Consider the following 17,889-nt stretch of genomic DNA (forward strand, 5'->3'; position numbering starts at 1 on the left):
GGCGCGGCCGCGAAGCTTCCAGAAAGCGGCGCGCGGCGGTGACGTCACGGGGAGGGGATTCCCCCGACGCACGCCGCAGTGACGTCACGGGGAGGGGGGCCGCCGCGCGCCTGACCGCCCGTTTCGTCATTCATTCATTCATTCATTCATTCATTCAATCAATCAATCAATCGTATTTATTGAGCGCTTACTATGTGCAGAGCACTGTACTAAGCGCTTGGGAAGTACAAATTGGCAACAAATAGAGACAGTCCCTACCCAACAGTGGGCTCACAGTCTAAAAGGGGGAGACAGAGAACAGAACCAAACATACCAACAAAATAAAATAGGATAGAAATGTACAAGTAAAATAAATAAATAAATAAATATTCAAAAAAAATTCATTCATTCATTCATTCATTCATTCATTCGTATTTATTGAGCACTCACGGCGTGCAGAGCACAAGGCGGCATCATGCAGAGACGGTCCCTACCCAACAACGGGCTCACAGGCTAGAATAATAATAATAATAATGATGATGGCATTTGTTAAGCGCTTACTATTCATCATCATCGTCAATCGTATTTATTGAGCGCTTACTATGTGCAGAGCACTGTACTAAGCGCTTGGGAAGTACAGATTGGCAACAGAGACGGTCCCTACCCGACAGTGGGCTCACAGTCTAAAAAGGGGAGACAGGGAACAAAAACAAACATACTAACAAAATAAAATAAATAGAATAGATATGTACAAATAAAATAAATAGAGTAAAAAAATATGTACAAACATATCTACGTATATGCAGGTGCTGTGGGGAAGGGAAGGAGGTAAGATGGGGGGATGGAGAGGGGGACGAGGGGGAGAGGAAGGAAGGGGCTCAGTTTGGGAAGGCCTCCTTCATTCATTCATTCATTCATTCATTCAATCGTATTTATTGAGCGCTTACGGTGTGCAGAGCACAAGGCGGCATCATACAGAGACGGTCCCTACCCAACAACGGGCTCACAGGATAGAATAGTAATAATAATAATAATGATGGCATTTGTTAAGCACTTACTATTCATTCAATCATATGTATTGAGCGCTTACTGTGAGCACTGTACTAAGCACTTGGGAAGGACAAGCTTGGGAAGGACTGTCTCTATATGTTGCCAACTTGTACTTCCCAAGCGCTTAGTACAGTGCTCTGCATACAGTAAGCGCTCAATAAATACGACTGATTGATTGACTGATGGACAAGTCGGCAACATCTAGAGACGGTCCCTACCCAACAGCGGGCTCACAGTCTAGAAGGGGGAGACAGAACAAAACAAAACATATTAACAAAATAAAATGGAATATGTACAAATAAAATAGAGTAATAAATACATACAAACACACACACACACATATATATATATATATAAATATATACAGGTGATGTGGGGAGGGGAAGGAGGTGTGAGCCTGTTGTTGGGTAGGGACCGTCTCTCTGTGTTGCCGACTTGTACTTCCCAAGCGCTCAGTACAGTGCTCTGCACACAGTAAGCGCTCAATAAATACGACAATGAATGAATAGAGCTGTAATTCTATTTATTTTGACGGTTTTGACACCTGTCTACATGTTTTGTTGTCCGTCTCCCCCTTCTAGCCTGTGAGCCTGTTGTTGGGTAGGGACCGCCTCTCTATGTTGCCGACTTGTATTTCCCAAGCGCTCAGTACAGTGCTCTGCACACAGTAAGCGCTCAATAAAAACGATTGAATGACTGACTGTGAGCCCACTGTTGGGTACGGACCGTCTCTCTATGTTGCCAACTTGTCCTTCTCAAGCACTTAGTACAGCGCTCTGCACATAGTAAGTGTGCAGTAAATACAATTGATCAGTTGATTGTTTGTACAGATTTATTACTCTATTTTATTTGTACATATTTAGTATTCTATTTATTTTGTTAATGGTGTGTGTTTAGCTTTATTTCTACTTATTCTGATGATTTGACACCCGTCCACATGTTTTGTTTTGTTGTCTGTCTCCCCCTTCTAGACTGGGAGCCCGTTGTTGGGTAGGGACCGTCTCTCTTATGTTGCCGACTTGTGCTTCCCAAGCACTTAGTACAGCGCTCTGCACACAGTAAGTGTGCAATAAATACGATTGATCAGTTGATTGTACAGATTTATTACTCTATTTTACTTGTACATAGTTACTATTCTATTTATTTTGTTAATGGTGTGCATTTAGCTTTATTTCTACTTATTCTGATGATTTGACACCTGTCCACATGTTTTGTTTTGTTCTCTGTCTCCCCCTTCTAGACTGGGAGCCCGTTGTTGCGTAGGGACCGTCTCTCTTATGTTGCCGACTTGTACTTCCCAAGCACTTAGTACAGTGCTCTGCACACAGTAAGTGTGCAATAAATACGATTGATTAATTGTACAGATTTATTACTCTATTTTACTTGTACATATTTACTATTCTATTTATTTTGTTAATGGTGTGCATCTAGCTTTATTTCTACTTATTCTGATGATCTGACACCTGTCCACATGTTTTGTTTTGTTGTCTGTCTCCCCCTTCTAGACTGGGAGCCTGTTGTTGGGTAGGGACCGTCTCTAGATAATAATAATAATAATAATAATAATGGCATTTATTAAGCGCTTACTATGTGCAAAGCACTGTTCTAAGCGCTGGGGAGGTTACAAGGTGATCAGGTTGTCCCACTGGGGGCTCACAGTCTTCATCCCCATTTTACAGATGAGGGAACTGAGGGCCAGAGAAGTGAAGTGACTTGCCCAAAGTCACCCAGCTGACAGTTGGCGGAGCCGGGATTTGAACCCATGACCTCTGGCTTCAAAGCCCGAGCTCTTTCCACTGAGCCACGCTGCTTCTTTGACTTCTCTGTGCCTCAGTTCTTTTAGACTGTGAGCCCAATGTTGGGTAGGGACTGTCTACCCTACCAATGTTGCCAGTTTGTACTTCCCGAGCGCTTAGTACAGTGCTCTGCACATAGTAAGCGCTCAATAAATACGATTGATGATGATGATCCGTAAAACGGGCATTCCATTCTAGACTGTGAGCCCGTTGTTGGGTAGGGACTGTATATGTTGCCAACTTGTACTTCCCAAGCGCTTAGTCCAGTGCTCTGCACACAGTAAGCGCTCAATAAATACGATTGAAGGAATGAAAGAATAGGACACGGACTGTGTCCAACCTTATTAGTTTGTGTCTAACCCAGTGTATAATTCAGTGCGTGGCACACAGTAAGAACTTAAATACCAATTGAAAAAAGTGATTAGTACAGCGCTCAGGCCGACTTGTACTTCCCAAGCGCTTAGTACAGTGCTCTGCACACAGTAAGCGCTCAATACATACGATGAATGAATGAATGACTGACTGACTGAATGAATGAATGAAGGCGGGGTGGGCGGTGGTCAGGCCCGGGTGGGGCGGTGCAGAGGCGCCGAGGGCCTGTAGGGGGCGCCCTCCCTCGCCCGTCCTCGGCGGGGGCTGCGCGCGCAGGGCGCTCGGGAGGGGGCGGGGCGGGGGCCTGTAGGGGGCGCCCTCCCTCGCACGTCCTCGGCGGGGGCTGCGCGCGCAGGGCGCTCGCGGGGGGGGGGGGGGGGGGGGGGGGGGGGGGCCTGTAGGGGGCGCCCTCCCTCGCACGTCCTCGGCGGCGGGGTGGGGGGGGCTGCGCGCGCAGGGCGCTCGGGAGGGGGCGGGGCGGGGGCCTGTAGGGGGCGCCCTCCCTCGCACGTCCTCGGCGGGGGCTGCGCGTGCAGGGTGCTGGGGGGGGGCGGGGTGGGGCGGGGGGCCTGTAGGGGGCGCCCTCCCTCGCACGTCCTCGGCGGGGGCGGCGCGCGCAGGGCGCTCGAGGGAAGCGGGCGGGGCGGGGGCCTGTAGGGGGCGCCCTCCCTCGCACGTCCTCGGCGGGGGCTGCGCGCGCAGGGCGCTCGAGGGAAGGGGGCGGGGCGGGGGCCTGTAGGGGGCGCCCTCCCTCGCACGTCCTCGGCGGGGGCTGCGCGCGCAGGGCGCTCGGGAGGGGGCGGGGCGGGGGCCTGTAGGGGGCGCCCTCCCTCGCACGTCCTCGGCGGGGGCTGCGCGCGCAGGGCGCTCGAGGGAAGGGGGCGGGGCGGGGTCCTGTAGGGGGCGCCCTCCCTAGCACGTCCTCGGCGGGGGCTGCGCGCGCAGGGCGCTCGTGGGGAGGGGGGCGGGGGCCTGTAGGGGGCGCCCTTCCTCGCAAATCCTCGGCGGCGGGGGGCGGGGCTGCGCGCGCAGGGTGCTCGGGGAGGGCGGGGCGGGGTCCTGTAGGGGGCGCCCTCCCTAGCACGTCTTCGGCGGGGGCTGCGCGCGCAGGGCGCTCGTGGGGAGGGGGGCGGGGGCCTGTAGGGGGCGCCCTCCCTCGCACGTCCTCGGCGGCGGGGTGGGGGGGGGCTGCGCGCGCAGGGCGCTCGGTGGGGGGGGCGGCGCGGGGCGGGGCGGGTCCCGTGCCGGCCATGGCGACGGAGGCGGAGGTCGGGCATCCCCTGAGCGGGCTGCTGAGCGGGCTGGCCCAGGCCGCCTTCCACGGTCAGCCGGCGGGCGTCACGGAGGAGGAGCGGCTGCGGGGCCAGCTCTACCCGGACGTGCCGCCCGACCAGTTCGGGCCGTTCGTGGACAAGATGAGAAGCCTCCTGCAGGTACCGGGACCCACCCCGCGCCGACGCTTCCTCTCTCAGCCGCTGGGGGCGATGTTGGGGGGGGGGGGGAAGCCATCACGCCACGCCCACATCTTCATCGGCCCCGCCCACTCGCCACGCCCCTACATCGCTGGCCCTTCCCCATTGGCCCCCGTCCTCTGGCCCCGCCCACTCTCCACGCCCCTACCTCATTGGCCCTCCCACCGTGGCCACGCCCCCTACTGTGGCCCCGCCTTCCGCCTCGCGCTCGCCCTCTAGCGGCCCCTCCCCTACCTCATTGGCCCTCCCTCGTTGGCCCCGCCCTCCGCCTCGCGCTCGCCCTCTAGCGGCCCCGCTCCTACCTCATTGGCCCTCCCCCGTTGGCCCCGCCCTCCGCCTCGCGCTCGCCCTCTAGCGGCCCCGCTCCTACCTCATTGGCCCTCCCCCGTTGGCCCCGCCCTCCGCCTCGCGCTCGCCCTCTAGCGGCCCCGCTCCTACCTCATTGGCCCTCCCCCGTTGGCCCCGCCCTCCGCCTCGCGCTCGCCCTCTAGCGGCCCCGCTCCTACCTCATTGGCCCTCCCCCGTTGGCCTCGCCCTCTAATAATAATAATAATAATAATAATAATAATAATAATAATTGGCATTTCTTAAGCGCTTACTATGTGCAAAGCACTGTTCTAAGCGCTGGGAGGGGATACAAAGTGATCAGGTTGTCCCACGTGGGGCTCACAGTCTTCATCCCCATTTTACAGATGAGGTCACTGAGGCCCAGAGAAGTTAAGTGACTTGCCCAAGGTCACACAGCAGACACGTGGAGCGCTTACTATGTGCCAAGCACCATTCTATGCGCTGATAATAATGATGGTATTAAGCGCTTACTACGTGCCAAGCACCGTTCTATGCGCTGATAACAATGATGGTATTTCTTTCCCCACAGCACCTGTATATATGTATATATTTATTACTCTATTTTACTTGTCCATATCTATTCTATTTTGTTAATGTGTTTGGTTTTGTTCTCTGTCTCCCCCTTCTAGACTGTGAGCCCACTGTGGGGTAGGGACCGGCTCTATATGTTGCCAACTTGGACTTCCCAAGCGCTTAGTCCAGTGCTCTGCACACTGTAAGCGCTCAATAAATATGATTGAATGAATGAATGAATGAAATTACTTTTGGAGGTAGTGTTTTTTGCAGGGCCACTCGCGCTTTCTTGCCCCTTTCTAGTTGTGTTCCTTCTAGGGTGGTCTGTGCAACAAGTGAGTAGGGCGGCAGGACGTTGCCGAGTGCACCCAGAATATACTTTACAAAATCCATCGCCGTCCAAATGTCCACAAGGTCCCCTACCCCGCCTCCCTTCTGCATGCCCCTTGAACTTGGATTTGTCCCCTTTATCCACACCATCCTTAGCTCCGCAGCACTTTGGTACGAATCTGCAATTTATTTTAATGTCTCCTCCAGGAGGCCTTCCCAGACTGAGCCCTCTCCATCCCCCCATCTTGCCTCCTTCCCTTCCCCACAGCACCTGTGTATATGTATATGTGTTTGTACATATTTATTACTCTATTTTACTTGTACATATCTATTCTATTTATTTTATTTTGTTAGTATGTTTGGTTTTGTTCTCTGTCTCCCCCTTTTAGACTGTGAGCCCACTGTTGGGTAGGGACTGTCTCTATATGTTGCCAATTTGTACTTCCCAAGCGCTTAGTACAGTGCTCTGCACATAGTAAGCGCTCAATAAATACGCTTGATGATGATGATGATGCCTCCCCTTCTATCCTGTAAGCTCCTTGTGGGCAGAGACGATGTCTACCAAGTCTGTTATATTGTACTCTCCCAAGGGCCTACTACAGTACTCTGCACACAGCAAGCGTTCAGTAAAAGCAGCGTGTCTAGTGGATGGATCATAATAATAAAGATGGCATTTATTAAGCGCTTTGCACACAGTAAGCGCTTAATAAATGCCATCATTATTATTACCACCCGAGTGGGGAGACGTGCAGACTGAATTTTTTTCTTTTAATAATAATAATAGCATTTATTAAGTGCTTACTACGTGCAAAGCACTGTTCTCAGCGCTGGGGAGGTTACAAGGTGATCAGGTTGTCATCATCATCATCAATCGTATTTATTGAGCGCTTACTGTGTGCAGAGCTCTGTACTAAGCGCTTGGGAAGTACAAATTGGCAACATATAGAGACAGTCCCTACCCAACAGTGAGCTCACAGTCTAAAAGGGGGAGACAAAACCAAACATACTAACAAAATAAAATAAATAGATACGTACAAGTAAAATAAATGTCCCACAGGGGGCTCACAGTCTTAATCCCCATTTTACAGATGAGGGAACTGAGGCACAGAGAAGTGAAGTGACTTGCCCAAAGTCACACAGCTGACAATTGGCAGAGGGAATCAATCAATCAATCAATCAATCATATTTATTGAGCGCTTACTGTGTGCAGAGCACTGTACTCATGAATAAGTAGCAGGTGAGTGTAAACTCCATGTGAGCAGGGAACACGTCACTTCTTTGTAGTTTTCAAGTGCTTAATATAGTGGCTGCATTGCATTGCATATATGGTTGTCCATATTTATTACTCTATTTTACTTGTACATATTTATTCTGTTTATTTTATCTTGTTAATATGTTTGGTGGTCTGTCTTCCCCTTCTAGACTGTGAGCCCGCTGTTGGGTAGGGACCGTCTCTCTATGTTGCCAACTTGGACTTCCCAAGCGCTTAGTGCAGTGCTCTGCACACAGTAAGCGCTCAATAAATACGACTGAATGAATGAATGTATTAAGCATTTGGGAGAGTACCATACCACAGACACATTCTCTGAAATGTCCTCTCCATCCCCCCCGCCTTACCTCCTTCCCTTCCCCACAGCACCTGTATATATGTATATATGCTTGTACATGTTTATTACTCTATTTATTTTACTTGTACCTATCTATTCTATTTATTTTATTTTGTTAGTATGTTTGGCTTTGTTCTCTGTCTCCCCCTTCTAGACTGTGAGCCCAATGTTGGGTAGGGACTGTCTCTATATGTTGCCACCTTGGACTTCCCAAGCGCTTAGTACAGTGCTCTGCACACAGTAAGTGCTCAATAAATACGATTGATTGATTGATTGATTGATTTAGGGGTGACAGATATTATTGCCATTACTGCTCCTACATGGAGGGTATCTTAATATTAAAATCAACCTAGAACCATTATTTAGTTTTGAAAGAGTCATGCCCTATGTTTTTTAAATCTCATAATTTTAGGTTAGCAAATCATAAACTTTATAATCCCTACCTCTTCTTCCCTTCCCCAATCGTTTTTTTTTGAAAATTACAGTGAAAGCAGGTTTATACCAGAAGAAAGCTGCTACTATGTTCACTGAGGTATAGCTCTTCCACCATTAGGTCAGTTTTCCTCTTCAAAGACCAGCATTTTCCTGTGACTGTTGTTGTTAATTGTGTGGCCTGCTCTTGGAAAATTGTCGGCATTTGAACAATAATAGACGGCTTAAATTCCTTGTGAGGAATTTTTGGAATTGTCCTTGTCAGCTAGGATAATAGACAACTTAAATTCCTTGTGAGGAATTTTTGGAATTGTCCTTGTCAGCTAGGAAACAATTTCAGCATTTAATCATTTTCTTTGCCTTGAGGTTTTATTAGTTTGTTTTTAATTTTTACTGATTTCTCTGTGCTTGAAGGTGGTTTCTTAATTTTAGGATACGTTTAAAAAAGAGACAGAAAAAATTAAGTCCTATTACCGAGGCCACACCGTCAACTACTGTTTCCCCAGCATTTATGCATCAACATAAGATTTTATGTGTATTCTGTTCTGTTTGTTGTTATTATTATTAATAATAATTATTATGGAACGTAAGATTTTACTGTATTCCAGGCACTGTACTAAGTGCTGGAGTAGATGCAAGATGATCAGGCTAGACATGGTTCCTATCCCACATGGGGATCACGGTCTGAGGCGGAGGGAGTAGGATTTTAAAGTTCATTTTGCAGATGAGAAAAGTGGCACAGAGAGGCTAAGTGACTTATTCAAGGTCATCCAGCCGACCAGTTCTGCTGCTTATCTGCTGTGTGACCTTGGGCAAGTCACTTAACTTCTCTGTGCCTCAGTTACCTCATCTGTAAATTGGGGATTAAGACTGTGAACCCCAAGTGGGACAGGGACTGTGTCCAACGTGATTAGCTTGTATCTCCACCAGCGTGGCTCAGTGGAACGAGCACGGGCTTTGGAGTCAGAGGTCATGGGTTTGAATCCCGACTCCACCACATGTCTGCTGTGTGATCTTGGGCAAGGCACTTAACTTCTCTGGGCCTCAGTTACCTCATCTGTAAAATGGGGATTAAGACTGTGAGCCCCATGTGGGATAATCTGATCACCCTGTATCCTCCCCAGTGCTTAGAACAGTGCTTTGCACATAGTAAGCGCTTAACAAATGCCAATTATTATTATTATTATTATTATTTAATGTCTGGCACAATGTAAGCGTTAATAAATGCCATTTTTTTAAAGATCCAGGTCCTTTGACTCCCAGCCCTGTGCTCTTTCCACTAGACTCTGCTACCTTGCTGTTTGTCTTCACCTTGTAACCTCCCCAGCGCTTAGAACAGAGCTCTGCACATAGTAAGCGCTTAACAAATGCCATTACTATCATCATTATTATTATTGTTATTATTCTAGTGTGCTGTAAACCTTTTGAGTACATGAACCTTGTCTTATATTTCTCCTGTAATTCCCTTCAGTGCAGTGTCAAAGTAGACACTCAGTAAATAACTGTTGGTGCTGTTTAGTTATTAATTCAACGTTTCGATCTTTTCTTACAACTGAAAACAGATATGGACACCCAATGCTTATGTTGGCCCTACAGATTCTCGTTTGGATGGAAAAGTGCATTTCCCCCTCTCTCGCTGTAGATTGTGAATTCCTTGAGGTCAGGAGTGGTGTCCTCTACTTACTTGGTTTGTGGAAGCATAAAGGAAGGGGGAATACAGCTCTTGATGATGCTGATATTTATATGTTGCCAACTTGTACTTCCCAAGCGCTTAGTACAGTGCTCTGCACACAGTAAGCGCTCAACAAATACAATTGATATTCAGCCAATATCAAGCAATCGTATCTTATTTCAGGGTGAAAGTAAAGGTGCTAAATATTACCAAACAGTGATAGTCCAATGCTTAACCTCTAGATCTGGTAAAAGAATCTTGCCAGTGCTTAGTACAGTGCTCTGCACACAGTAAGTGCTCAATAAATACGAGTGATTGATTGATTGATATTCAGCCAGTATCAAACAATCATAACTTATTTCAGGGTGAAAGTAAAGGGGCTAAATATTACCAAATAGTGATAGTCCAATGCTTAACCTCTAGATCTGGTAAAAGAATCTTGCCAGTGCTTAGTACAGTGCTCTGCACACAGTAAGTGCTCAATAAATATGATTGATTGATTGATTGGTATTCAGCCAATATCAAACCATTATTAACTTATTTCAGGGTGAAAGTAAAGGTGCTAAATATTACCAAATAGTGGTAGTCCAATGCTTAACCTCTAGATCTGGTAAAAGAATCTTGCCAATGCTTAGCACAGTGCTCTTCACACAGTAAGTGCTCAATAAATACAATTGATTGATATTCAGCCAGTATCAAACAATCATAACTTATTTCAGGGTGAAAGTAAAGGTGCTAAATATTACCAAATAGTGATAGTCCAATGCTTAACCTCTAGATCTGGTGAAAGAATCTTGCCAATGCTTAGCACAGTGCTCTGCACACAGTAAGTGCTCAATAAATACGAGTGATTGATTGATTGATATTCAGCCAATATCAAACACTTATAACTTATTTCAGGGTGAAAGTAAGGGTGCTAAATATTACCAACTAGTGATAGTCCAATGCTTAACCTCTAGATCTGGTAAAAGAATCTTGCCAATGCTTAGTACAGTGCTTTGCACACAGTAAGTGCTCAATAAATATGAGTGATTGATTGATATTCAGCCAATATCAAACACTCTTAACTTATTTCAGGGTGAAAGTAAAGGTGCTAAATATTACCAAATAGTGATAGTCCAATGCTTAACCTCTAGATCTGGTAAAAGAATCTTGCCAGTGCTTAGTACAGTGCTCTGCACACAGTAAGTGCTCAATAAATATGATTGATTGATTGATATTCAGCCAATATCAAACAATCATAACTTATTTCAGGGTGAAAGTAAAGGGGCTAAATATTACCAAATAATGATAGTCCATTGCTTAACCTCTAGATCTGGTAAAAGAATCTTGCCAATGCTTAGCACAGTGCTCTGCACACAGTAAGTGCTCAATAAATACGATTGATTGATTGATCGATTGATATTCAGCCAATATCAAACCATCATAACTTATTTCAGGGTGAAAGTAAGGGTGCTAAATATTACCAAATAGTGATAGTCCAATGCTTAACCTCTGGATCTGGTAGAAGAATCTTGCCAATGCCATTTCAGTGGGCTCATGCTAACTGAGATGACATAAGAAGTATCATCATCATCAATCATATTTATTGAGCGCTTACTATGTGCAGAGCACTGTACTAAGCGCTTGGGAAGTACAAATTGGCAACATATAGAGACAGTCCCTACCCAACAGTGGGCTCACAGTCTTAAAGGGGGGAGACAGAGAACAAAACCAAACATACTAACAAAATAAAATAGAATAGATACGTACAAGTAAAATAAATAAATAAATAAATAGAGTAATAAATATGTACAACCATATATACATATATACAGGGGCTGTGGGGAAGGGAAGGAGGTAAGATGGGGGGGATGGAAAGGGGGGCGAGGGGGAGAGAAGAAGTATGCGCAATTTGCCCTGCCTGAGTGACCTTTTTAAAAAGTTGTTTTCTCACACCCGGTTCTTTGAAATGGGAGAGGGCAATCAGCAAGTTGTATAAGCTATAATCTGTTTTTCTCCTTTAGATGGCAGTAGAATATCGACCTTTTTAATTCAGTCCCGCCCAAACCAGTTGGAAAACACATGATGTCTAAGATATTTTAATACTTGGCCCTTCGGAGCACGTGCTCATTTTTGGCTATTAAACAGCAAAAATTCCTCATCCCAAAGGATGCCGAAATATTTGGATTGAGGTTAGACGTATCCTAATACCTGTGAATTTTGGAGTTTCATTTATTTTGATCCCGTTTGGCGGAATACTTTTGTGTGCCGAAATACAGAACCCATTTACAGCTAATCGCATCCAGTATTCTTGGAAATTGCCGTCTGACTCATTAACTATTTCCTTTGTTCTAAAGAAGCTCTGGAAAAGAGCTCTTTTACGTAACACGTTTGTTACTGTCTCGCCGCAACTCTTTTCTGGTCATTTTCTGATCGCGGTCTTAGTGGTGTTGGTGAATTGGATCAATCGATCAATCAATCGTATTTATTGAGCGCTTACTGTGTGCAGAGCACTGTACTAAGCGATTGGGAAGTACAAGTTGGCAACATATAGAGGCGGTCCCTAGGCAACAGTGGGCTCACAGTCTAGAAGGGGGAGACAGAGAACAAAACCAAACATATTAACAAAATAAAATAAATAGAATAGATATGTACAAGTAAATAAATAGAGCAATAAATATGTACAAACATATATACATATATACAGGTGCTGTGGGGAAGGGAAGGAGGTAAGGCGGGGGGGATGGAGAGGAGGAGGAGGGGGAGAGGAAGGAGGGGCTCAGTCTGGGAAGGCCTCCTGGAGGAGGTGAGCTCTCAGTAGGGCCTTGAAGGGAGGAAGAGAGCTAGCCATTGGATTGGATCTGCTATTTGTACCACTGATCACACAGCTACTGTTCTGAGAGCACCTTTAATATATTCAACTTGCACCAAGATGTTTTTCCCACCTTATTTTAAGAGTGCGTGCTTCAGAGAGAACTCCTGATATTCATGAGCTCAGAGTGACAGATCTGTTCTCGCTGAAGATTTTTTTGGGGGCTCAGAAAACTCCCACGTTGTATCTTGGGTTAGAAGAGGATCCGTTAGGTGGAGGGAAGAATGAAAACCAATCAATCAAGGCCACTGAAGCTAAAGAGCTGTTTGATTTTCTTTTTCTTAAAAAAAGGAAGCTTAACTGTTGTTGCCCAATCACGATCCTGGAAGATAGCCTTCGTTTTGTGTAAAACCCAGTTGGATAAGAAATTGTTGTCTTCGGGAGGACAGCTCTCAAACCGTCTGGGCGGTTCCCCAGCCGTCCCAAAGATGGGGAAGTGAAAAGGTAGTAGAACGTGGGGCCCGGGCTTCTCCCTTGCCAGTCCCCTGTATTCTACCCTGACCTCCCTGAGGTCAGGCATGGATCATCACCTTTCTTTCTTCCTTCGTCTGATTTCTTTAAAAAAACAAACAAAAAAACCACTCAGTCCACGTCTCCCCTCTCAGAAACCTCCAGTGGTTGCCCACCCATCTCCACGTGAATAGAAATCCCCTACCCGTGGCTCTCCGTCTCCTACCTTACCTTGCTGATCTCCTACTGCAACCCAACCCGCACACTCCACTCCTCTAATGCCAACCTACTCAGTGTACCTTGATCTTGCCTTTCTCATCGCCAACCCCTTGCCCCCATTCTCCCTTGGGCCTGGAACAGGCCACCTTTTTTCTTATCTTCACAGCCTACTATAATCACTTACAATAATAATGATGATGGTATTTGTTAAGCACTTACTATGTGCAAAGCACTGTTCTAAGCACTGGGGAGGTTACAAGATGATCAGGTTATCCCACGGGGGTCCTCACAGTTTTAATCCCCATTTTTCTCCAAGAAGCCTTCCCCAGCGGAGACTTCTCTCCTTGACACCTTCCAATCCGGCTTCCATCCCCTCTGCTCCTCAGAAACCGCCCTCTCAGAGGTCACAAATGATCTACTTGTTTCCAAATCCAACGGCCTCTACTCCATCCTAATCCTCCTCCGACCTCTCAGCTGCCTTCAGCACTGTCCATCACCCCCTTCTTCTGGAAACATGACCCAAACTCAGCCTCATTGACAGTATCCTCTCAGGTTCTTCTCCTATCTCTCTAACCACTCATTCTCAGCCTCTTTTTTGCGGGCTCCTCCTCTCCCTCCCACTCCCTAACTGTGGGTGTCCCTCAAGGCTCAGTTCTGTGTCCCCTTCTATTCTCCACCTGCACCCATTCCCTTGGAGAACTCATTCTTTCCCATGGCTTCAACTACCACCTCTATGCAGATGATACCCAAACCTATATCTCCAACTCCGATCTCTCTCCCCCTCTGCCATCTTGCATTTCCTCCTGCCTTCAAGACATCTCTACGTGGATGTCCTCCTGTCATCTCAAATGTAACATGTCTAGAAAAGAACAAAAGGCACATCTCCTCCAAGAGAAGGCTTTCCTCGACTAAGCCCTCATTTCCTTTTCTCCCACTTTTACATCACTCTTGCACTTGGATTTGCCCCCTTTCTCCTCCTCCCCATCCCCCCCGCCCTACCTCCTTCCCCTCCCCACAGCACCTGTATATATGTTTGTACAGATTTATTACTCTATTTATTTTACTCGTACATATTTACTATTCTATTTATTTTGTTAATGACGTGCATTTAGCTTTAATTCTGTTTGTTCTGATGACTTGACACTTGTCCACGTGTTTTGTTTTGTTGTCTGTCTCCCCCTTCTAGACTGTGAGCCCATTGTTGGGTAGGGACCGTCTCTATATGTTGCCAACTTGTACTTCACAAGTGCTTAGTACAGTGCTCTGCCCTCAGTAAATGCGATTAAATGAGTGAATGAATGAATTTGCACCCTTTATTCAACTCACCTTTGAGCCTCACAGTAGTTATATACATACGTGTAATTTATTAATTTACATTCAAATGCTTCCCCTTCTAGAATGGCATTCTTTTGTGAGCAGATAATGTGTCTCTCAAGTCTGTGACTTTGTACTTTCCCAAGCACTTAATACAGTGCTGTGCACACAGTAAGTACTTAATAGAGAAGCAGCGTGGCTCAGTGGAAAGAGCACGGCCTTTGGAGTCAGAGGTCATGGGTTCAAGTTCCGGCTCCGCCAATTTTCCGCTGTGTGACTTAGATGTTAGAGTAGTGGAGTGTGCAGGTTGGGTTATAGTAGGAGATCATGAGATACTGGTTTGGAGCCATGTGGCTGAGGGGTATTGCCCCTTTGCTGCTGATACCCCGGTCGACACTCCCCAAAACCTCTGCCCCCGAACACCTGGCCTGGGTATGTGTCTATAATTCTATTTATTTATATTGTTGTCTGCTTGTTTTGATGTCTGTCTCCCCAGATCTAGACTGAAAGCCCATTGTAGGCAGGGATTGTCTCTATTGCTGTATTGAACTTCCCAAGTGCTCAGTACAGTGCTCTACACACTGTAAGCTCTCAATGACTATGATTGAATGAAGGACTCTTTCTGATACCAGTTCTGAGTTCAAGCCAGCTGTGGCATACTCCCAGCCTTGGGCAGATTCAGGGTTAGAGCCTTGATTCCTGTCTTTATTGTGAAGAGAGATACAAAGGACGGTGAACGAGTTATAGAAAAATCAGAGTGAAATTGGGGGAGTGAACCATGCTACAGTCTAAACTGCTCAGGAAAACAACATGAAAATAAATAAACAGAACTTAAACTAGAATGACATAGCTATAGCGTCCAGGATGGAGAGTAGAGATGTTGTAGAAGCAACAGCTAGGACTGTATATATGTATATATACCTGTATATATGTATATATACCTGTATATATGTATATACCTGTATATATGTATATATACCTGTATATATGTGTATATATACCTGTATATATGTATATACCTGTATATATGTATATATACCTGTATATATGTGTATATATGCCTGTATATATGTATATACCTGTATATATGCTTGTACATATTTATTACTCTATTTATTTATTTATTTATTTTACTTGTACATATCTATTCTATTTATTTTATTTTGTTAGTATGTTTGGTTTTGTTCTCTGTCTCCCCTTTTAAACTGTGAGCCCACTGTTGGGTAGGGACTGTCTCTCTATATATTGCCAATTTGTACTTCCCAAGCGCTTAGTCCAGTGCTCTGCACATAGTAAGCGCTCAATAAATACGATTGATGATGATGACTGGATTGCTGGTGGAAAAGCTCCGAAGAATGAAAGTCGGCTCCATGTCACCGTGAAGGGTAGTGTGGGTTTAGTGTGTCAGGACTTCTGCCGCTACCATCCTGTTCTGCCACTCTCAAACCCCCAGCGGACTCTTCTGTTTGCTGCCCCAGAGCCTGGCAACTTGCAAAAATGGCACTGATTGAGGTCATTCACTGCCCCTTTTCCCGACGGAGAGGGTAGCAATAGAGAACAGGCCGGGGGCAAGGGAATGTGGGGGTAGTGACAGCAATCATAGTGGGGAGTGGAGCCAGGGAGTGGTAGGAGAAGGTGCAGGATCTATCCCATCGCTTAGAACCGTTGTTGGCAAATAAAAAGTGCTGAACAAATGCGGTAGTAATAGTAATAATGATTACTAAGTCCAGAGAAACCCAGGGATTAGGGGAGGAGGGAATTCCCAGCTGGTGACGCTAGGGTTGTGTCAGCATATAGGACTGCAAAGGGAAGGGTGGCAGCTGGAACCCTGCTACGTGACCTGGGAAGGGGAGAACTTTATGGCCCATAGAGAAGCAGCGTGGCTCAGTGGAAAGAGCCCGGGCTTTGGAGTCGGAGGTCATGGGTTCAAATCCCGGCTCCGCCAACTGTCAGCTGTGTGACTTCGGGCAAGTCACTTCACTTCTCTGCGCCTCAGTTCCCTCATCTGTAAAATGGGGATTAAGACTGTGAGCCCCCTGTGGGACAACCTGCTCACCCTGTAACCTCCCCAGCGCTTAGAACAGTGCTTTGCATCTAGTAAGGGCTTAATGAATGCCATCATTATTATTGCAATGGCTTTAGACTAGAAAACTCGGTTGTGCAATATGCTCCTGATTATTCATGCACATTCTCATCATTGTGGTTTATCCTCATGATTTGGGAAATTCTTCTACACTCTCATTCTGCCAGAAGGGTAGCATCATACCAATCTACCCTTCATATTATATCTATATATCTATATATATCTATATATAGATATATATATATATATCTCCCCCATCTCTCTCTGTCTCTCTGCCTCTGTCTCTCTCTCTCTTTCTCTCCCTCTCTCCCCCCTTTGCCCCCCACCCCCTGAACCCTCTCCAGTTTTGTCAGTCTGACCTGAGGTTGCCTGTTTGGTCAGTTCCCCACTACCTATTGGGAAAAAGGAGTATCAGTGAGTCAAGTAGGGGAGTGGATGAGCCCCGGGAGCCGTGACAATCATGTAGTCTGGGAAGTAAGGAAGTGGGCAAGTTCCACTGGGATATTAATCTGGGCCTGGAGACAGTTTTGTTTCTCTGCTGTGTATCAAAATGAGCTGTTAGTCAACCCAGAAAAATTCCTTACAAAAGCCTTCAAGGACTTGGCCACCTCCCCAAACAGGGTTGTCCTTCCGTTGTCAATAGTACAGTTTAACCAGAATCGCACTACTGAAAAAAAAACTCTGTAGATCCATGAAGGATTTTCGATTTACAGTGTCTTTGTTTTCTCTCACTGAAATGAAATTCTTCTTACAAGCTAACTCTATGAGCATTAAAATGTTTTTGTGGAAAGTCCCCACTCCAAACCTGTCAAACACTCCCTTAGCGTTCCCACTCTCTGAATGGTTGTCTGCTCAAATCAATCAATTATTTATTTATTTATTTTATTTGTACATATCTATTCTATTTATTTTATTTTGTTAGTATGTTTGGTTTTGTTCTCTGTCTCCCCCTTTTAGACTGTGAGCCCACTGTTGGGTAGGGACTGTCTCTATATGTTACCAATTTGTACTTCCCAAGCACGTAGTACAGTGCTCTGCACATAGTAAGCGCTCAGTTGATTGATGATGATGATGATCAATCAATCAATCAATCAATCATATTTATTGAGCGCTTACTGTGTGCAGGGCTCTGTACTAAGCGCTTGGGAAGTACAAGTTGGCAACATATAGAGACGGTCCCTACCCAACAGTGGGCTCACAGTCTAGAAGAGGGAGACAGAGAACAAAACCAAACATATTAACAAAATAAAATAAATAGAATAGATATGTACAAGTAAAATAAATAGAGTAATAAATTCTCAAAGCATCCAGAGAATAAGCCCCAAGTCTTCCCTGTCCACCTTATAATAATAATACTAATAATGGCATTTATTAAGTGCATACTATGTGCAAAGCACT

The 17,889-nt window shown here is 46.0% G+C and overlaps 1 protein-coding gene across 1 annotated transcript in view; it reads left to right on the forward strand.

The window, feature by feature from the left end:
* The first annotated feature begins 4,447 nt into the window (after positions 1-4,447).
* Positions 4,448-17,889, forward strand: part of COMMD1 (copper metabolism domain containing 1) — a 142,323-nt gene continuing 128,881 nt past the window's right edge. The window contains exon 1 of the mRNA XM_038751579.1: positions 4,448-4,630. Coding sequence (XP_038607507.1) covers positions 4,448-4,630 — 183 coding nt within the window. The remainder of the gene's footprint in view (positions 4,631-17,889) is intronic.

Source organism: Tachyglossus aculeatus, chromosome 9 (genome assembly GCF_015852505.1).
Source record: "Tachyglossus aculeatus isolate mTacAcu1 chromosome 9, mTacAcu1.pri, whole genome shotgun sequence".
Taxonomy (NCBI): domain Eukaryota; kingdom Metazoa; phylum Chordata; class Mammalia; order Monotremata; family Tachyglossidae; genus Tachyglossus; species Tachyglossus aculeatus.